A 22,590-nucleotide genomic window follows, 5' to 3' on the forward strand; every position below is an offset into this window, starting at 1 on the left:
TTACTTCATAAAGACTTCATTAGCTCGTTACTTTTTGACTTGTGTTTTAAGACTATGGTAACATTTTCAAAGTCTTAGTCTGTTTGTACACATATCCAAGTAAAAATGTTTGGAGGTCTTGACAAATTTACTCTGGAATAAAGGTTCATATTAAATTTCACCAAAAGCCATAGTGTGAGAATCCATGAATGAGATTACACATGTGCCAATACTTTCTGTGTATCACAATTTATTTCCAGTTAAGGAAGGTTTAATTTGCTTCTTTACACCAAACATTAGACTGACAAATTAGTAAAAGAAAAAAAAAAAAAAACCCCACAATCTGTATACATCAAATCAGCCATGCTCAGAGAGAACACAAAAAAAAAAAAACACACCTTAATCATTCACATGGAAATTACGACCAAGTGAGCATGTGACAAATGATAGAACTTCCGGAGATGTGAAATAAGCTCAGATATCGGCCTTATTAGTACTCACAAAAGGACTTTCACAGGAGCTTTCTGCAAAAAGAATAAATGCTGAAGCCAAAATTTTAAGAATCAAATCAAGGCATTACACAGGAGCAATCAGGAGAATACTGGAAACAGCCAAGCACTCTGCACCGCAACACGCCACCTTAACAGCTAACCAGCAAAACTCAACTGCTACGCAACTGCGCCTAGTGCATAGAAAATACACAAGAGAGAATATTAGAATCATGTTGTGAAATTTTCCACTTAAACCATAACACCACCTGCTCGGTTAGCAATCTCTATGATGTAAAGGTAATACATGGCAAGATTTTTTTTTAAGTGGCCAAAATACAGTCTCTACCCAGTCCTTTAAGGTCAAAGAAATATTGACGACATCCAAAGTTGTCCATTAATAAATGTTTATTAAGAACAAAAAACTGATTAAAATGAACTTACTTTAGTCTGGGAGAAAAAAAAACTATCAAAAATGAAGAGAAGTGATTTCACTTAGTAGCCCAATTTAGGCATAAAGATCATTTAATATCACATGGAATTCAAATGTAAGATACAAAAACAATTGCGGGCAACAGAAAAGGAAAAAAAAAAAACCCATCATTTAAAAGATTGACCAAATTACAATAACCTTTCGGTCTGCTATATGGATAATTTGGGTATCCTCAGACGGACATCTGTTCGACGCGATCCTCGAAGATTCAACCAGCTGACATCATCTAGAAGAAAAGAAGAATTAAGTTAGTTCCAAAGAGCAAAACAGAGAAGGTTCTTCAGTAGTCGTCATAAAACGAGGCATTGCATATTACGCAACGCTCGATAGCTGGTCCTCAGTTATACAGAACAAACAGGCACTTTTCCACACATAACGAGAAACTAGCCATATTTTAAATTTTATGGACCTCATTTTTGTGCTGCAAGAAACCTCATGTACCTGATGTTTGTTCTGCAAGAAACCTCGTTGATAGAGAGCCAACAAACCTGAGGGTGAAATTCATTTCTCATAGCCACTTTAAGTGTCGGCAAGCTGAGGTATAATTTATTGGCAGTTAGAACAAGCTAACCACTTATTAAACTTACTAAAGTACTAAATTACAGGCCTGATTAAAATCAGACACCCAGCAGCCTGACAGCTTAGACTAGCTCGGAGAACACACCCCACATCCATCCCGCTTTTGCCCATGCCACGATAGACATGAGTTTGTGACAAGGATGATGAAAGGTCTCGGTCCATTGTCCTGCAGACGTACCTCAACACCACCTCAACACTCAATGAGACCGACCTGCTCCATAGCAACCGCCAATCAGCAGCAGGCAGCCAATGGTCGGATCACACACTAACTGCTCTCAAACTGCCCCAAACTCCTCTTTTGCAAACAGGAATCAGCAGCTTGGAGGAAAGAATTCCACATTTAGATGAAATCAATGGATTTTGGCTGGTACACGTTTCAAAACAAATATACTTACGGTATTATACCCACGACAGCTCCAAATCAAATATCCATTGTGAGGCTTAGGATGTGAATTTAAAAAAAACCTTAAGTCATGCAGAAACGGAGATACCAGACAAATGCTGTGAATAACGGCTCCAAACTAAATTTGGGTAAAACCTGAAACCTCCTTTAAGGTGATGCATCTATCACATCTGCAGATTTCTTGAAGGACTTTGAGAAAAAGAAAAGTAAAAGGTCGAAAACAAATTTTTAAGAAACCTTAAGCAGCATTAAGCGATAAGTGAGCTATGCATGCCTTCACTTTACCCCACTTCGAGCACGAGTTATATCGGGGTGATTAGTTGGTCTGCTTAACTCAAAAGTTCAGGACTACTGGGGATATTACCTTAAAAACTAAAAAAAATTGCACTTGTTCCTACAATTCTTGGATGACAAACTCCTGAAGTTGCAAGAAAATTACAAATATAGTTGTATACAAAACATTAGGCTCGCCTACATTTCAGGATTCAGCAGTGGCTCCAGTATCCTCAGGAGATTTGGGTCTGCTTCGCGATCTGGATCGTGATTTGGATCCTTTGTTGGATCTAGGAGTATGGCTCCTGGAGCGAGACTTGGATTTGGACCTCGAACGGGACCTGGAAGCCGATTTGGACTTGCTTCTGCGTGGTGTGCGGGTTTTAGAGCGGGAACGGGACCTAGATCGGGAACGGGAGTAGGACCTGGATCGGCTGTAGCGGGATCTGCTACGGGAACGGCTCTTGCTCCTGGACCTAGACCTGCTGTGCCTCCTGCGCCGAGGACTACGGCTAAAAACATCAAATAAACAAATTAGTATAAGGATTGTTTGCACAGTGAAGAACAGTTGGTATTACAGCATCACAAAACACCATTAAAACTTTAGAATTAAAATGCGAGTAGCTTGTACACGTTTAATTGTGAAAACACATGAACGCAGCTATTTGCATGTACTTCCATTACATTACAGAACGGTTACCAAGGTTTCTTGTCTTAACCAAAACCAGTAATTCAAGTATAAATCACCACACGTTACTGCATTCAAACCACAAGACCCGTTTTTTTTCCTTATCCTTATTAGATTTAAGGCGTTTAAAGCAAGTTAAGTCATCACGTGGTCTCAACTTACTAAGAATGTCTACTTTATTAAATAAATGTGCTGTAACAAAAATCGTTCGGAATGTTTTTTTTTTAAACGGCTAACGTTACAACAGATTCAAAAGAACCGACTCAAAAGAACCACGTGACCGAGAATCACAAAGTTGTGCAATTGTTTGGTAACGTAACTCACTGCGCCACAAAACGACAAAACAATACCAATACTCTAAAAACGGAAACGATTTGAAACGAAATCAAATTCCTTAGCGGTTTAAGATGATTAAACAAACGCATTTAGAAGTAAAACAAGGATTTACGTCAAACACATGGTGTTGAGGCCTAAGGCCTCAAATTTAAGGCCGCAGGTGTGATGTTTCAACATGAATCGTAACTAAAAGTGGTTTAAAATGAAAATATTAAAATAAAAGACTATATATGGGCCTTACCTTCGGCTTCTCCGTCCGTGTCCCCCGTACCTCCTCGGCGCGGCTCCGCGGCGGCTATAATGCGAATCTGGCGGGCGCCCGTATCGCGCCATTTGCACGCGCAGTTCGCGCCCGTCCAGCAGCGCGCCGTCCATGGCGTCCATTGCATCTTCGGCGTCCCGCTTATCATGAAAACGGACAAAGGCAAACCCGCGGCTCTCTTTTGTGTACCGGTCTCTCGGGATGTAGACGTCCCCGACTCGGCCGTACTTTTCGAAAACCCGCCGCAGCGTTTCAGGAGACGTGCGGTACGTCAGATTGTCGACTTTTAAAGATGTCATGCCCTCGACGTCGGGCGGAGGTCTGCCGTAACTCATCTTGAGTCACTAACTCTACTGCAGTACGTTATGCGAAAAATAATAGAGCTACTAGTTAGATTTTCAGGGAAAATAGCGAACCATTCGGGAGCGTTCAGAGAAACACGCCGAGAGCAGATCACTCTCTAAAATGGCGGTAACCGGATGTCGGCGGATGGTGGAGGTTGGCTTTTATTTGCAAATACCCAACAACATCAGACTCCATTCGCAAAAATACGGCCACTTCTGGTATTTAAGTGACACTACAGGTTACCTGATCCATCTCTCCATCTCCGCTTGACTGGGAACAAAGACCTGCAAATTCTCTTGCAAATTTAGCTCGAGTTTGTAAAAGATGTAGCCTAATAACCAAGATAATTTATTTGACGCCTCAATACACTATTGGTATGTAAGTTAGTGCATTTATCTAATTCCATTTAAATTTCCAAAATTTAAGTCAGCAGCCCAGTGTAACAAACACTGGTTTCCTAAACACGTAGTGTGAGGTCCATGGACAAGTGTAAGGGGAAACTGTAGCTTATAAAACAGTAATAAATAACTAAATAATAAAATAAAACGTAACCTTAACTTGTTAAAATTAACCCAGATTAAAATGAATGAGTAAATATATAATGAACCATAGCCTATAGTACTATAATGATGTAATAAACACTTGATATTTTAGACATAGTTAAAAAAAAATTGAGTGTTAAGGCCTATTCAAGAAACTATGGCTGTTAAATGTTAGATTGGGGGTCCCTTGTGTGAAAATGATCATATTTGCAGATCTGTGGAAGGGTTTATTGAATAATTTTATTTGTGTATGTTTCAGTGTTAAGACCTGTTTTTATACAGTCTATGGTTAAGACTTTTTCTAATCAGCACAAATACAAGTGTTGCTGCTTCCAAATGACATCAAAATGAAATTGTGACATTGTGAACACACACACACACACACACACAGAGAAAAATTCAACGAAACACCACAATCATAAGATTAAGAGCACAGAACATAAGTTATAAATAAATACCATAAATCAATAAATATAATTGTATAATTGATTAAGTGATAACTGGTATAAACTATCAAATTATAAAAACATAAATAGTTTAGTGATAATGATAAAACAAAATTAAGAAACTACAGAAAATCAAATAGCACAGTTGCTCTCCTGAAGCAATACACAGGTTGCTCCTGAACTAACTGCTGCTGGAACTTATATATTAAATGTATTTTATACAATTGCTAATAATATAAATACTAATAGTACATTTCAATTTCAATTGAAACATAGCTGACACAAGGGCCACTAAATAAACACCAGCTGAGGTTCCCTTACTGCACTGCAGTGAATCGTTTCCAAAAAAATTCGTGGAAGGTCACGTTTGGCGAGGCAGTATTTGTTTGTACTGCGCTAAACCTCACGTCTGGATTTAAACCTGACGTCAGGGTGGCCAATAGCGCTTCTGATGACAGTAAAACAGCACTGAACATTTAGCAGCAAATACCACTAGCTGAAATGTTTTGTTGTTGTTGTTTTTAGAAATAATGTTAACTTCCAGCAGGGGGCGCCGGGCGGCTCAGAGAGCTAATACTCGACTGACATTCAGAGCTCAGAATGTTTTTATACTGGAGACCTTTCTATACTTAACATATCAACTTTTAAATGTATTAATCACAAAGATTGATATATGACATATAAATTCAAATCCGTCAAACCAATCTCTGTAAAACGATTTTTAAAAATCCTTAGGCTATATTCTAACCGCAAACGACTGTGATTGGTCTCTTTTGGGGGTAAGGCATTACAAGTGACGCGAGTGACGTTATCAGGTTACTTTTCAAGTAACTAGTACCAGAGAATGTCTAGTACTAAAGTAATGCATTACGTTTTAATTTACAAGAAAATATTTATTTTTCAAATAAATAACGCCAGTTTCTTTTTTCCCATTTATTGATAGAAAGATTCCGTCCACTTGCTGAGAGAAATCGGGAGTAAGATGTTACTTTAGTTCTAGAATAAATGTGAACATGTATTCATTCATCTCACACACTCACAAAAATAAAAATCAGATTTAGTTTTCCTCAAAATTAATAAAAACTGTTAAAAGCAACTCAAAATATGACTCAAAGCTGCAATAATTAAATATGTTAAATAATACAAATATATTTTATGTATTTAATCCCAATTTATTAACCAATTTGCTTCTGACCGTTGATGATCCAATTCAACCAGACTATTAAATATAAATTACACAAGATAAACTAACTATTTCTTTTTTTATTGCTGAAGAGTGTTGAACTTCTGTGTTCTACCATACAGACGTGAATTTACATTTCCTTCATCCTGAGGCTTTTGGTGTGAAAGGGCTTTTACATTTGCCAAAAATATAACTTTTTATATTAAAAGCAAACAAGCAAGCCCAGCCCAGATTTAAAAAGTAATGCAAAAGTAACGTAACGCATTTACTTTTAATTAATATTTAAATCTGTTTTAAATATTTATTTAACAACAGAATTATCTCATATTAAGTCTGATTTTGTGGTGGTTGTGCTTTAAAATTAAATTATTATAATCTTAATTCAAGCGATGAAGGATTTCGAAAATGACAGTAAAACTAATCAGTGTACTGTAAGGTTAACCCTGCCTGGTTTACATGTCTGAAAATGATTAACAGTTGAAAACATTAGAAATTCAGAGAAAAAATCTAAAAGTAATCAAATTAAATAAGTTATGCCACACTACTTTAATAAAGTAATTGAAATAGTTACACAACTTATTACATTTTAGATAGGGTAACTTGTAATCTGGAACACATTAAATTTAAGAGGTAACATCCGGGCCTCTAACCCCCGCCCATTTACAAACTATTGTTAAAGTCCACTGCAGCTCTACTCTTCCTCTTATTCTGTTTCTGCATCATATAACTCAAGCGCTTGGAGAACAGAGGATACAGGGATGATGATGATGATGATGATAAACATACAGATAAACTGTGTCATTTAGAGAGCACCTCACTCCGCTTTACACCTTAGCTAAAGATGCCGAACACGGAGGCAGGGACAGCCTAATCATAGGGCTACAGTCTGCAGGACGCAAAGAGCAGCTTGTGTCTGCGGACAAAACAACGAGGGACTCTGCGAAGCTTACAGGGCATTAAGAGCACCAACTAATCCTGTGCATGGCCAAAAATATAAAAAGCGAAGAGCAAAAGAACGGGCTTTTGCATGAAGTAGGAGATGTTCGGACTAAAGAAATCGCAGCAGCAGCAGTAGGATTGCAATAATTCAGTGTTATTTCAGTTTTTAGCTTTTGGAAATGGGAGCTTTGACAAGCCGTCAGAATGCAGGAGTGGAGGAGGTCGATATTTCAACCAGTTCTGTTTACAGATACCCACCCAAATCCGGTAAGAAAATTGTATATTAAATTATATTATATTGTATTATATCGTATTTTTATTATAATAAAATATTGTTCTTGTTCTTTTTATATTCTATTCTATTCTATTTCCAAATTTCTTTCTAGAAAAACTGGCCCAGATAAACACAAGCTTGTTCAGACTGTATACTCTTATAATTTTGGGGGAATATTGTGTAAAAATGTAGTTAAATATTTGTCTTGGTTCTTGTAATTGAACTGTTCATTTGAACTACAGAGGGCCTGAGCCACCACCCGCTGTTTCTTGGTCAGCAAGTTTGTCTCTGAAAATCAGAGTAGGCCCATAAATGCTTGTCTTTCTATTGATATGGGGCTCATCATTCCAATGCTGCTGTATCTACAGTCTACCGACATGGTTTTGTGCTTAGCATTAAACTGATCTGAAATAAGAGTGTCCACTGTATGTTAACAGAATTTATTGTGACTATGTGGTTTACATGGGTTATGCTAGATTAATGTATTAATTTACTGTTAAATTTTAGATAACAGTATTCCTGTATGTTTAGAAAATGCAGCGCTCATCATGTTAATTTTAGAATGATGTTTTGAGAAGACAAGTGGATGAGAAGATGCCAGTGTGTTAACCACAAGTCACCAGATACTCTATATGTACAGCTTGGGACTTGTGCCTGATTCTTGCTGCCTCCTGCTCCAGTTTCAAGCTCGTTCATCTATCTACCCTTGTATCTTCCCATGGCGGTGGCTATCCTCTGTCTGCCCTTGAGCTTGTCTTTCTTTAATCAATTTGTTCTCCAGTCTGCTATACCTATCTTTATTTTCATTTGGAACCTTTTACTTGTCTTGTGCCCAATAATCACTTTGGAGGAATGGAGGTTTTTGCATTTATATATTTCATACACCATTTAATAGTCAGCCTTTTGCTAAAATTTTAAATATGTATCTTTTACATAAAAGAACCAGCCTATTTCTGCCTGATCTGATGATAAAATGACTTGGTGTTGTTGTTTTTTTTTCACTTAAAACCAGTTCATTTTGAATGGTTCAGTATCTATAACATTTGATCTGTTCCTTGTCATTCAGGGAGTTATTTTGCTAGCCATTTCATTATGGGAGGAGAGAAATTTGATTCAACTCATCCTGAAGGCTACCTCTTTGGTGAAAATACTGACCTCAACTTCCTTGGCAACAGACCAGTAGCGGTAAGATTTCATTTCGTTTTCTGGTAACATAGATGCAGCAATTTTGCCTGATGTTTATATTCATTGATTTTACCTTGTGTGATCAAATTTCCAGAAATGTTCAGCAATATGCCTCATGACTTATTTTGTTTAAATACATATTAATGACAAATATTTTTAAATGTATAATTCTCATAATGATTTGCATCTTATATTATGTGTCATTTGTGTTTTTTTATAAGATTTTATAATATTAACATATTTGAAGACATTTTAAAATAAATATCTTCATTAGAAGAGGGAGAAAAATTTATAGTTTCATACATTTACAATATACGTATAAATCATTACATTTATAAATCTATTCTAAAACAGTCTTTACAATAGATATGACTCATATTTGAGCCTTTACTGGTGAATCTGCTTGTTATTTGAACTAATTATTTAGGTTAGTTTAATGTAAATTACTATATGTTGGTGGAGGCTTTTATAATTCACAGGATTATACATGAACAAATGTCACATGTAATTATATAGCTGTTTTTATACACTGCATTATCCAGATTTTTATCCTGATATGTATGTGTGCAGAGTTTGTTTGCTTTTATGGAACCATACATGTATTTCTGTATGAGGTGGGTCTTTTATTTACACTGTATGCATTAGCTGTTAGCCCCTTCTTTAAACAGACAGCCTAGTGATGCTGTGAATTTAAGCGATGGCTTACCGTAAGTAATACAGAAAGCCACAATCAGCACAACAGCTTGTTTGGAGATCAGTGTGCATCCACTTCCTTTTAATGTGGCTTTGTTTCCAGATTATTTTTCAGTTTTGTACGATATCATATATGGGTATCAGATATGTGAGCTGATACAACAGAACAAAGTGCTTGTCAAATTTTATTCTAATCAGTCATTTTACCCTCTCTCTTGACTCTTGTTATTTGTAGTTCCCGTACAATGCTCCCCCTCCACATGAGCCGGTCAAGACCCTCCGCAGTCTCATCAACATCCGTAAAGACACTCTGCGACTTGTCCGGTAAAAGATTGTCATGGCTAATATCTTTACTGTACCTGACAGAGCTCTTAAAGAAATCATTTGATGAGTTCCTGTTTTGGCCATATTTGATAAAACAGTACATTTGGGTGGGACATGTTGAAACGTTGTATCTAGGTTGTCTCTTTTTTAAATAGCTAAGCAGGCTTTAATTATATTTAGTTGTTGTTTGTATTTTGTATCTTATTTTATAGAGCATCTGATTAGATGGAAATCTGTGTAGTGCAAGATGAGCCATAAGTTTTCCATGTGAGAAAAATGTCAGTTCTAAATGCATATTTCAAATAAAGGTACATTTTTAAGTTTTTTAGCTGTGCAGTAGCATTTACATAGCTTCAAAGCTTAAAGAGATTGGCCACAAGATTATTATATTTAATATATACCGGTGCATCTAAAAAAAAATTCGAATATTGTGAAAAAGTTATTCTTTTTTTTGTAACATTTCAAAAAGTGAAACTTTTTTTGAGTAACTGGATTTTTGACTTTCATGAGCTGTAAGCTCTAATCACCAAAATAAAAATAAAAAGCTTTTGAAATGTTTTACTTTACATGTAATGAATCTAGAATATATGAAAGTTTCACATTTTGCAATGTTACAAAAAAAAAAGAACCTTTTCACAATATTCACATTTCTTGAGATGCACCTGTATATGTGTGTGTATATATATATATATATATATATATATATATATATATATATATATATATATATATATATATATATATATATATATATATATATATATATTATATATATATATTATATATATTTGGTTTTATACTCTTTTAGATGATGCATTTTTTAAATCTATTATTTATCTTTCTGTGCATTCGCATTTTTTGCTGAAATCTTAGTAGAGGTTGTCATTTTGCAGATGTAGTGAAGACATGAAGCTTCCTGGACAGGAAGTTGGAAAAAGCCAAAGCTGCTATAATATTGAGTTTACCTTTGATGCCGACACACAAGTTACCATCACCATATACTACCAAGCCATTGAAGAGTTTCACAATGGTGTGCCAATGTAAGTTGAGCATTAGACACACTTTGAGTATTCCTTTTTCTTTCTTTATTAATAACACACTTCAAACTCAGCCTTTAACAGTTGGAAATGACATCAAAGCTTGGGTTACATTGCTCTGTTCGTTGTGTGTTGTTGACAGATACTTGCCGCAGGACAGCTCTCTGCAGTCAGAGACGGTGCACTTCAAACGCGGCGTCTGCCAACAGTTCTGTCTGCCCTCTCATTACGTCAACTTATCAGAGTGGGCAGATGAGGAGGTAACACATCTGTTAGCGGTGACCTTGTGTTTTTAGATAGAGGTTAAAATAGGTCAGACTGAATTAATCTGTCTCATTAATGAAATTATTGAGCAGTGCATAATGCGTGTCCTTAGAGTACTTTGGGTAAACCTGGTAATGTGGTTTATTGTTACACAGCTATTGTTTGACATGGATAAAGACATCTACCCCATGGTTGTACAAGCAGTAGTGGACGAGGGAGATGGTAAGTTTTACGTAATTGGGTATTTATTAATATATATATATATATATATATATATGTAGAAATGTATATCTTGAAATAAATCTAAATATATGTGTCCATGTTTTTTTGTGCAGAACACTTGGGACACTCTCATGTTCTTCTTGCAACGTTTGAGAAAGTATGCTTTTTTGTGTAAAATGTTTTTAATATTTTGTTTAAATTAGTTTACAATTAAAGTGTGGTTGTACTGTTTCTACCTGATCTAAGACTAAAATGATCTCTGTTGGTGTAAACTAATGTAATTTGATTCAGTCATATTAAATAATATTATTGGCATAGTCAAAACAAGTTTAGTTTATCTAACTAAAATAACTTCACTTGTGATGATTAGTGATTATATAATGCCGCTGTCTTTTTCTCCTAGCATATGGATGGAAGTTACTGTGTAAAACCTCTGAAACAGAAACAAGTGGTAAGGGCCCTCTTAATATTTATGTAATCTTATAGTTTACAATAAGGTCAACTGACATTAAATGATTTTTGTAATATAAAAATCTTAGATTTTTCTAAGTGTCAAATTTTCAATAAACCTCTTAATCATATCGTGATTATATCTTAGGTGGATGGTGTTAGTTACCTGCTGCAGGAGATCTACGGTATAGAGAACAAATACAACAGTCAAGAACCAAAGGTAAATTATCATCAGATTGAATCAGATTCAAATACAGTAGAATGATTTAAATTAGCAAAATGATTGATATATATATAATAAACTTCACTTCACTGTGATATAGTTGTCAATGCTCTCTCCATATCAATTTAGAAGGACAACATCTGTTACTTCTAAGCATTCATTCATGTATTAGTATCAATATATGAAAAATGGCACACTCCTGTTTCCAGGTGGCAGAAGATGAGATTAGTGACAACAGCGCGGAATGTGTGGTGTGTTTGTCGGACGTGCGGGACACACTTATCCTGCCCTGCAGACACCTGTGCCTGTGCAACGCCTGCGCAGACACACTGCGTTACCAGGCCAACTGTTGCCCCATCTGTCGACTGCGTAAATCGATATTATTATATTTATGAAAATGATTCTATTTCTATCTATAGTGTCTTATACATAAATGTTGTGGCGGGTATGTCATTAAATAAAACTTTGGACATACTGACATTAGTTGATGCTGTTCTTTTATATTGTTTCAGATAAAATATTTGACTCGTTTCAAATTTCTCCTTTTAATTCTTATAGCGTTTCGTGCCCTCCTTCAAATTCGAGCGATGAGGAAAAAACTGAGCCCACTCACACCTACTGGATTCAACCCTGTCATCACCTCACAGACATCAGATTCAGAGGAGCACTCGGTAACAACTATGTTTGTTTCAAAATGTTCTTACAGAGCCCTATACAAGACAAAACTATTTAAAGCTAAATAAATGCATTTATACAGTTGATCTAGCTTTACTGAGACCCAAATGTAAATGTCAAAAAAGAAAATAGCTGATAAGGGGTTTAATATGAATACTTTCCTGATTTTGGTTGGTTGTGATGAGTACATAAAACTTTGCTAGGAGCGTTAACTTTAACCCTCTAAATCTTGACATATGATTTTTTTTAAATGTAACAGTTTTGTTGAACCTTAAATCTAAAAAACATCATATTTGAGGAGAAAAGATCACCTATGAAGAGACACAACTTAAGCAGAAGTATGCAATTTGGTACAGTTGCTGATATTTACATGGTCAAAAAGTAAGATGAAATTCTGACTGGAATGTAAATCAGTGAGATCTTAATATCAGCAAAGAAGGCTACTTACATAAAATTTAAACAAATATCATTAATCCATCTATATCTCTCAATATTATTAGTTATGATGCTATTCAAATGTTTCGTTTTTATAATCAAACTCTGTAGTTTTAATTAAGGGGGGAGGAAATCATAATGCAATGCAATACAATGATGATATACAAATAAACGTTCCACAAATGCCTGGTGTATCATATCTGATATTTATATTTTAACTTTTTTTTTCTTTTTTTTAATGCTTAAACTTAATTTGCATCAGTTCAGTCAGTGTACAACAGTTGTTTCAGCAAGTTTTGTTCATGTTGATAATTTAGAGGCCTTTGCATATTAAACACAATGTATTAAGGTTAATGGTTTAAGTAGTCAAACACTCCCTGATACAAGTTAGTTGCACAGTTGAATGCAAAAATACACTAATCATCTGAATGCACCATCTATTGATACAAAAAGATGTGCTTTACTGTTGTTCACAGCCACATGTATGTTTACTACAGGCATCAGAGCACATCCCACCAGGCTATGAAGCTGTGTCCCTGTTGGAGGCCTTGAATGGGCCCCTGAACCCATCGCCATCTGCTCCTCCACTTCAGGGCCATGTTTCTGGATCTGTGCCCACATATGGCAGTGATAGCTGCCTCACGCCCGCATGCTCCCTCTCTCCGCTAGAACACTCTGTCAGCTCCAGCCAGAATGTGAAACACAAGAAGAGTGCCTCTAAGTGAGTGAACCTTAACTGAAGGATTGAATGGTGTAGTATTTTGGAATTACTGTAAAAAACCTGTTGTATAATGTCTACAGAACATTTGCTGGGTGTTACTAAAACACGTTCCTGTCACTCAGGTTAAATTATGGGTTTAGGAAGCTGGCAGATAAATGAGTTGTTGCTAATCATGTATTCTGGGGACTCTGTAGATCCATCTCCCAGAATTCTTCAGTGCTGCCTGAGGAGGAGGATGAGAAGTCATGCAGTGAGTCTGAAGTGCAAACGTGCAGGAGAAAACTGCATGCAGAACAGCAAGAGGTGCAGGCTTTATAGTACCTGTATATTTTTTGTATACATATTATTTTATGCATAATATTGGGGTTAATAAGAGTTTTTAAATGTTTTTTTTGAAAAACTGCAGTTATTTGACCAAATATACAATAAAACACTAATAATAATTTGAAATATTATTAAATAAAAATATATATATATATTTTAATATTTTTTAAAATGTAATTTCTTCCTGTGATGGCAAAGATGAATTTTTACCAGTCATTACTCCAGTCTTCAGTGTCACATGATCTTCCAGAAATCGTTCTAATATGCTGATTTGCTGCTCAAGGAAATTTCTTATTATTATGAATGTTGAAAACAATTGTGCTGCTTAATATTTTTGTGGAAATCATGATTGAATTGAATTGAATTGAAATTTATTTGACAAGTTTATAAAATTGTACAAAATACAAGTATTCCATACACTTTAGAAAAAACTGTAGAGGATAAAAACACAATAAAGCCCTTGGCTTGTTTCCATTGCGGCCCTCGATGTTAAGTATAAAGGTTATGTGTACGCGCAGAATAGACAGAACAAACAGTATCTCCTAATCATAATTTATCACATCAATAAAAATCTACTTTTAAACTATATAGTAGAGATAATTCACCAAACATACAAATCACAACTGACAATAAACATCCCACTAAATGACACAATTTACAATAAAATCTCCACAAAACACACTAACTACCCTCACCAAACAGCCATCTTTTTACCATTCTTTTAAAACTCAAAAAATCTTTTTCCATGCTATAGCACTAGTATATAAAAAAGAATTTTTCCCCACCAAACTCTTAAATTTACATGGACAAATATTAAAATCCCTACCCCTAGTTTTATATGAATGCTGCTGACTCACCATATAAAAATAATTTTCTAAATACCTTGGAACCACATTATTGACAATCCTATGTGTCAGACCCATTTTTAAAAATATCACCCTTTTTTCCACAGTCAATATCCCCAACTCCTTAAAACTTTCACTATGTAAATGCGCCCTAGAATGTACTTTTAAAATTATCCGAACAAATTTATTTTGAGCCTTTTGCAATTTATTCTTCAAAACTTGGGAACAACCATTATACCAAAAGGAGGAAGCATAATCAAAATGAGGTTGAATCAAGGCACCTGCTAATAATTTTAAAGAGTGAATGTCTAATAGACCGGCTTGCCTCGCTAAAAACTTAATTTTACCACATATTTTTATAAATGCCTTTCTAGCCATCAAATCACCCGTTAATTTATTATCTATTAAACAGCCCGAATAGTTTACTACAGATTTTACCTCTATGGCCTTACCATTTATCTTAATTAAAAAAGTATCATCCTTATTTAATTTCATTTTAGATGCAAAAAGAATGGCCTCAGTCTTTCCTGCATGTAGGGATAGTTTATTATCTAAAAACCATTTAGACATCACCTCTAGCTGAAAAGTCATCTTTTCTTCAATGACCCCCTTATCCTGATGAGATATTAAAACCGCTGCATCATCTGTGTACAGAATAAGTTCCTCTGAGCATGCTGCATGCTGCTTTAAGATCAAGATCATTGCTTTAAGAAAAAATAAGGGACCTAAAATACTCCCTTGAGGAACTCCAGAGTTAATAAATAAAGGGCTAGACAAAATACCTTTAATGTCTTCCCTCTGGCATCTATCATCAAGGTAGGACTGAACCCACCTAAGAGAATTCTCATCAAAACCAACTGCCTTTAACTTGTACAGTAAAATTGTGTGGTCTACAGTATCGAATGCTTTCTGTAGGTCCAACATAACCATTCCACAGAATTTACCATTGTCAACCGCTTTCCTTATTTTATCAGTAATATATAATATACAAGTCTCAGTTGAATGTAACTGCCTAAAACCAGACTGTAAATCATATAAAATATTGTTTTTACTAATATATTTTCCAATTTGGTCATAGACAACTCTTTCCAATATCTTAGACATTGCACCCAAAACAGAGACATGCCTGTAATTAGCCATATTTAACTTACAACCCTTCTTATATAGTGGTATAACTCTATCACTCTTAAACTCCTTTGGTATTATTCCTTGTTCAACTGATAAATTTAAGATATATGATACATACGGAGCAATTACTCTAGCGGAGTCCCTAAAATTTTTTGCAGGAATATTATCAATCCCAGAAGCTTTATTTGTTTTTATTTCATTTAAACATTTAAAAACCTCACTTTCAGTTACTGGTATCAACTTAAAAGAATCTTGAATAATTCCACGCTTCCCATAAAAAGATTTCACTTGTGTCTTGTTATAAAAATCAGGCCTCTCTGGAAGTTGGTTATATAATTTATTAGCTAATGATATGAAATAATGATTAAAAGTTTCAGCAACCTCCTTTGGATTAGAAATTAAAACCTCCTCCACCTTTAGGTTGATATATTTTTGATATACCTCCACCTTTAGGTTGATAAAATTTAAAAGAACAGCATTACAAGTCTTTACTCTCATATTTGGTAAATTTAATTCATCCAAAATGTTTATTTGAAATATAATTGTTTTGTCTTTAATGTCACTTTTGATCAGCTTAAATTATTCTTGCTAAATGAAAGTATTCATGTCTTCCAAAATAGAAAATCTTACTAACACCAGACGTTTGAATGATCATTTCAAATAAATATATGAACCAGTATGATATGAAAGACTACAGAATACTCACAAAATTTTTGAAAAAATATTTAATCTCATGTATTTATAATACAATGTCCACTAGTGATGATGATGGATAATAAACATCAATCTGATCATCATTGTTGTATTGTGTATTTTACTGCAGTCTGGAGTGACTCCTGAAAGTGACAACATCACCCTGTCATCCTCTGGGGCCATAGATCAGTCCTCCTGCAACGGGACCCCTCTGTCCTCCACAATCACCTCCCCAGAGGGTACAGCATTACAGTTAAATCTCACTGAAACACACACCAGAGCTCCTTTACATGTATTTGTCTTCCTGTTTACTTCCTGTCCTGTTCAGATCCAGTAAGCAGCAGCCTGGCCCAGTCTGTGATGTCAATGGCATCCTCTCATAGCCAGCACTCTCAGATCAGCACAGACACACTCTCTTCAATGTCCGGATCCTACATGGCTGGTGCCGAGGGAGAGGAGGCAGCTGAGACCCGAGCAGAGAGCCGAGCACCTTCCCAACATGAGGGTGAGGTAAGACATTTAGATGGCCTAGAATCAGCATAATTTGTTACTTTTGTTTTGTTTTTTATATTCAGATGCTTTAGTTCATGCTGATATTAGGAATAGGTTATTAGGTTTTAGCACCTAATAAATTAAACAGTGTTGGTAGTGGTTAATATTTTGTTTGTTTTTTTAAGAATTAAGACATAACAGCTATGCTGAGCTTTAAACTGTATCTAATGCATATTGTAAAGTAAAAATTATTAGTATTTCATACTAAGTATAGTTCAAATCTATTGACATATTTACTGACATGTCACTGAGACTGAGAATTATTATTATTTTTAATTATTTAAAAAATTATGATAACATTTTATTTGGAGTACTACTTGTATAAAATGCACATTTCTTCATATTAAGCCTGCAATGTGTTTTAATGTCACTATTAATGAGGACTGTATGATCTTTGAATAATATCAATCTTTAAAAGCTTGATATATTTAAAATGTACCCAAAATATACTTGCAATAGTTCCAATTTAGCACAATCAAAAATACTTTAGTATATTATTAGTTGGACTTCATTACATCTGCACAGTTAAAGTGCAGTAAGTACAAAATTAGTTTTTATTGAAAAAAAAAAATTATGTAAAAACATTTTATACAAAATTTGCAATATGAATAAATTTGCCTTGACTGTTTCATTGGCCAAGAAAATACTCTTTGTAAATGCAATCTCTATTAAAGGTTTTTGTTTTTTTTTAATTGAAAGGTCATCGGGAGGTCATGGAATTTCATTGGTCAAAAGTTATCACAACACTGTAACCAAAACTTGCTATATGTTATAATACCACCATTGCACAAACATTAATACATTTATGCCAAGATCTATTCCTAAAAAATCATATATTGTGTCTTACAGAGAACATATTTACATGTGTCCACAGGAAATCCCCAACGGGGCAAAAGGGCATAACTTTGTGGCTGTCATTCTTGAAGAACGGGATTCAGAGGTTAAAACATTCAAACAACCAAGCGTCTTAAATCAGCATTTTATTTTATTACTTATTATTAACTCAGATTCGTGGTTTCCTTCTTAGGGTAATGATGTGACTGAGGAAGATTGCGCATCTCCCACCAAAGAACATGGTAATTGTAACCTCAGCTATTGGCTGTACTTATCACAACACTGTACACTAGATTAAGGAGAAAAACACTGCAGTGTAGGTGGTACTTAATCTACAAGAGCTTCTAAATCTGCCTACACACCTGCTTGATGAATAACTTGTGTTTGCAGGTGGGCCAGAGGTCGCTCACTACAAATATAAATATCACATGACTCATTTGAGGCGAATACAGTTAGATTTTCATGTTTCATTTAATCAGCCCACATACAAGCACAGAGTATCCAGGTTCTACCTGTTATTTATTATAAGAAGTGTGCATCTGTATTAATGCTATACTTTCTTTTGGCCAACTAATTGAGGGCAGCTAATTAAGGTTTTGCTTTTGTTTTTATTGTATTGTAACTAACTGCCATTTTGCATGGACATTTTTAATCTGTTTCTTATTTAATGTGATGTATTCTTAATAATGTGAAGAAATGATTGCTCTAGTGTCTGTTGGATGTGTTCTTGTGCATGCACCTTGCATCTGCTTGCTTTCACATGAGTATGTGTGCATCCATCAACCGCAGTCATCACTAAATAGCTGGCGAGTAGCATCCTGCACTCCATCGCTCTGACCCCTCACTGGTGTACTCCACTCGGCTGCCATGCCCCGCCTCGGCTGCTCTTGTTTGACCTCTGACCTCGCTTGCAGGTGGGCGCAGGAGGAGCGAGGTACCTTGTCCAGAGTTTGACAATAACAATCAGGGGCAGTCTGACACCCACTATATGACAGGCCTGGACAATGAGCAGCCTCCTGATGGCCAATTCGCTGGTGAGTGGCAACCTCTTGAACATTGGGTGAGGCGGATTCAAGGTGTCCCATTAAAACCACAACTGGCTCTAAAACACTGTTGGCTTTGTCTGCTCATGCACGTCCTTACTTTGACCCTGCTGTAATTTTGTGTAGTGTTAATTGGTACAATGGCCATGCTCTTTAACCCCCCTCTTTTGTGTGTGTTTATGTGTGACTTGTTTCTATCTCTCTGGGTCATACTAATAGTTAAGTTCATGTTCAGTGTCTGCCAGCTCAAAGTAGCTTTGCGTCTCCCTTCATTTCTATGTTCATCCCTTCATTTTTCAGCTCATCTTCCCTCTTATGCCAGCATATTCTGTTAATCTCCAACTCTTGGTTACTTTCATTCAAAGAAACCATTCTCTCTGGAAGGACACAAATGAAGCTTTTCACATGATAGACTGTAAAATATGATTCACAATCATCATCGTTTTTTTTTTTATTCATCATGATTAGTACACAGTCCAAAATATCCAATTGGCTCGAAAAGTATTATATATATATATATAGATAGATAGATATATAGATATATATATAGATAGATATATAGATATAGCATAAAATAATTAGGATAATCTTATGTTTTGCAAATGAATGGTCAAATTCAGTAAATTTAGGGCCAGATTTACTAAATCGGGGCATGAAATAGTGCCACAAATACCAGTGAATTGACAAGTGCAAATCTTAGTAAATTGCATTTTTATTTAAATACTTTCCTCCCAACAATTTTCAGATCGTAAGGGAAGCTCCTCATTGCGTGTCATTTGTAAATCCTGACAGTAGTTTTTAAGCTGATAGTCAATTTGGCCCTTAAACTTTAAACACTTAAACTGACAGTATGTATAATAATATAATATAATATACATTTACTTATAAAAATTTGTTTTTAAAGAAAGACTATTTTTCACTAAACGTTTTTGAGGAGGGTCCTTGAAATTAAGTTATTACATTATTGTTTCTCCTTTATGCCCCGCGTTTCTGAAACACGACGTTTTTACAAAGCTCTTCGTTCTGAAATATGAGGTGTGCTCTGATTGGCCAGCTATCCAGTGCATTATGATTGGCCGAATACCTCAAGCATGTGATGGAAATGTTACGCCCCTAAACACTGTGATGATGTGTTTGCCTGACGGGTAGGATAAAATGTCAGGACACCTGCGAGATGAGACAAAACCAATAAAATCCATTACAAACAAGGCATTTATTGCATCCAATTGGGACATAAGCACGGAATAAATGACTTATACTGTCTTTTTACACGTTGCGTATCATGCTGCATAAACATAAATCCATGTCTGCATATGTGATCAAAGAAAAGACAAACAACAAGCTCTAACAGTTAATCTATACTGATCAAAACTCGTGTTTTGAATCATCAGTGGCAAATCCTTGAACGTTACATATGTAAACATACTTACAGGCTGTGAGTCAGAAGCACCAGACTGTCCTTGCAAAGTTAGAATTTCCCCACTTTATAGAAACAGACACTGGCATTGTAGGCTACTCTACAGTCCTTGTCCTCCGCAAAATCCGCTGCACACATTTGAATATTTGGGTTGGACTGTTCTGGAACAGTGCTGTAAATAAAGCTTAACCACTGATTTCTAGTTGTATCCTCTTTGGGAGGCCAAACAAAGTAGCTTTGCTGTCACAACAAAACACAGTATCATCTTCTTTCTTTGCGTGAACATTTGGGGGGCATTAAGCAAATCTTCCCACCTTGTGAAGTAAACATGTGGGGGCGTGTCAGAACGATCCGTTTTAGGAGGGAGTGGTTAACTCTGAACTTTTATAAAGAATATCTCTTTGGATTTGAGACTTTAGTTTTTGCAACTTTAAAGATCTTCTTCATGCAACAAGAGCTTGTAACATTCCAAAGAGAAACGAAAAATTGAAATCGCATCATATAACCCCTTTAAAGATAAAAGTTTGCAGTGAAAGTGCAGTTTTTTCTTCAAAAGGACCCTATCATCTTCTCTCATTATCTCTGCAAACCAAGCTTCTCCTCCCTCTCTCAATCCGACTTTCATTTTCTGTGGATGGCTGGTTGATTCTCTTGATGTGCTGTAAATGTGCTGTGTTCTCTCTCTTTTCTGTCTCTGTTTTCCCTTCCGTCATTTCCCATCTCTCTTTCTCTCTATCTTCCTGGATGTCTGTGGAATCGACAGATGAGGACTCATGTCCTGTTCAGATTGAAGAATAGGTATGGAGCAAGGTAAAAGGCAATGCACAGAGGTCATGGATTTACAAAGACGTTTCAGCCTTTTTGCCATTCACTGTTGTCATCAGTAGGATTCTTTATGCATTTGCCTTTTGACCTCTGAGGGTTAAAAGAGCCTTTTCATCATTTACTTAGGATGCATGGTGAATATTCAATGCGGGACATTTCAGTTCACAGAAATCTTGGAGAACAATCTTGGTTTGCATGACAGACAATTCAGCCAAAGTTTGAAGCAAAAACATTCTGTTCCTAAAGAATGTTATTTAAACATTGATCTCCAAGATTTGGGGAAAAGGTTTAGTGAGGTGTTTTTTAGTTTTTTCCAAATCAAGTTTCCACAATCCCATCATTTTACCTCATCATTATACCTTCTCATTTGTCTTCTTTGTTTCATTTGTGTCTTTTCACATTTATTCTTCTCTCTTGTCAGGTCTGTTATACCTCGATGTCTATCGTCATGGACGGGATCCTTTGACTCACCATGCGTCCACCAGCAACATCAACCTGGAGGAGCAAGGGGTCTCCAATGAGGTGGCGAATCCCAAGAACAAATCTCATCGTGGACCCCTAGCTGTGTAAAATCCTCAATCCACCCAGTCACAGACCTACTCCACTCCTGAGAGGAATATCTGTCTCTTTCTTCAAGCTAACCTCCACGCAAACTCGTGCCCACACCAGTTACTCATGGATCAAATCCTAAATGCAAACCAGGGAGAATTGACTGTGTGGTTTCTCTTCTCCATGGTGATAGATGTCATGTTTTAGCGCTCTTTTGGCACCACGTTTACACCAACGCCCATCCATACAAATGAAGAGATGACTCAAGCAAGCTCTCCTGATGAAAAGCTGGAAAACGAGAACATGATGAAGAATCCAACCTCTGATATAAGCATTTTATGTCAAATTTCTTGTCTAAATTGTGTTACACATCTGGCCACGGAGACACTACTGAACTGCTTACTACCAAGCATTATCAATCATTTTGTATAGGATATGGAAATATTGGGGAAAACTTGCCTGTGACATCCACATCTGTGGTCGTATCTCAGATTGCAACTGTTGATGGTATGTTAAATATCATTAAGCTACTGTCAAGCTTTTTGTGTGGTTTGTTTAAAAAAAACATGTTAATTTTATGTCTGAGATACAATTTAGCGTATGCTACATTTAGTCAATTTGTAGCCAAGTCTTGGCTAAAGTAGCTCTTCAGAAGTGTGTTGTCGGACCGATATGGATCGCTATGCCAGGTACTTTGGGATCCTTTTAAAAGTCCTTTTTGTTATGTATTCCTTTTGAAAAGTTTTGCACTTTCCTATAGGGATTCTCAACTGAAAGTGTTTACTTAGCTCCAGCAGTCATTATACAGTGAAAATTAAGGAAAGTGTGCCACTAACTTGAAAAACAATAACTTTCAGTTTCTCTGCAGTTATGCCAAACCAAATTTATAGCGTTTAAGCTTTGCACTTTGTTTTTACCAGT

The 22,590-nt window shown here is 35.8% G+C and overlaps 2 protein-coding genes across 9 annotated transcripts; one reads left to right on the forward strand and one right to left on the reverse strand.

The window, feature by feature from the left end:
• Positions 1-381: 381 nt before the first annotated feature.
• Positions 382-3,988, reverse strand: srsf2a (serine and arginine rich splicing factor 2a). 6 transcript variants are annotated; one of them, XR_009426368.1, is made up of 5 exons: positions 3,481-3,988; positions 2,418-2,727; positions 1,718-1,857; positions 1,099-1,186; positions 382-661 (listed from the first exon to the last, which is right to left on the reverse strand). XR_009426368.1 is itself a non-coding variant. In XM_059532552.1 (3 exons), exons 1-2 carry the CDS (start codon positions 3,834-3,836, stop codon positions 2,421-2,423), a joined length of 663 nt encoding a protein of 220 aa, XP_059388535.1. In that variant the 5' UTR covers positions 3,837-3,988; the 3' UTR covers positions 382-1,186; positions 2,418-2,420. The 6 variants fall into 6 exon arrangements, 2 of the variants coding, with proteins under 2 accessions (XP_059388535.1, XP_059388537.1); XR_009426365.1 differs by lacking the exon at positions 1,718-1,857; XR_009426367.1 differs by having other exon boundaries at positions 382-1,186.
• A 2,709-nt stretch (positions 3,989-6,697) lies between these two features.
• rnf157 (ring finger protein 157) lies at positions 6,698-22,027 on the forward strand. 3 transcript variants are annotated; one of them, XM_059532556.1, is made up of 20 exons: positions 6,699-7,049; positions 7,120-7,223; positions 8,297-8,415; positions 9,344-9,432; positions 10,326-10,472; positions 10,612-10,729; positions 10,889-10,955; positions 11,069-11,112; positions 11,359-11,406; positions 11,554-11,625; positions 11,838-11,997; positions 12,187-12,299; positions 13,236-13,459; positions 13,654-13,762; positions 16,580-16,688; positions 16,778-16,959; positions 17,876-17,941; positions 18,029-18,077; positions 18,750-18,869; positions 21,542-22,027. In XM_059532556.1, the coding sequence occupies exons 2-20, from the start codon at positions 7,136-7,138 to the stop codon at positions 21,688-21,690; spliced, it is 2,073 nt and encodes a 690-aa protein (XP_059388539.1). In that variant the 5' UTR covers positions 6,699-7,049; positions 7,120-7,135; the 3' UTR covers positions 21,691-22,027. The 3 variants fall into 3 exon arrangements, 2 of the variants coding, with proteins under 2 accessions (XP_059388539.1, XP_059388538.1); XM_059532555.1 differs by having other exon boundaries at positions 6,699-7,223; XR_009426369.1 differs by lacking the exon at positions 21,542-22,027 and having other exon boundaries at positions 6,698-7,223; positions 16,778-16,954; positions 18,750-18,824.
• The last annotated feature ends 563 nt before the right edge of the window (positions 22,028-22,590 follow it).

The sequence above is a fragment of the Carassius carassius genome, chromosome 40, assembly GCF_963082965.1.
Source record: "Carassius carassius chromosome 40, fCarCar2.1, whole genome shotgun sequence".
Classification (NCBI taxonomy): Eukaryota; Metazoa; Chordata; class Actinopteri; order Cypriniformes; family Cyprinidae; genus Carassius; species Carassius carassius.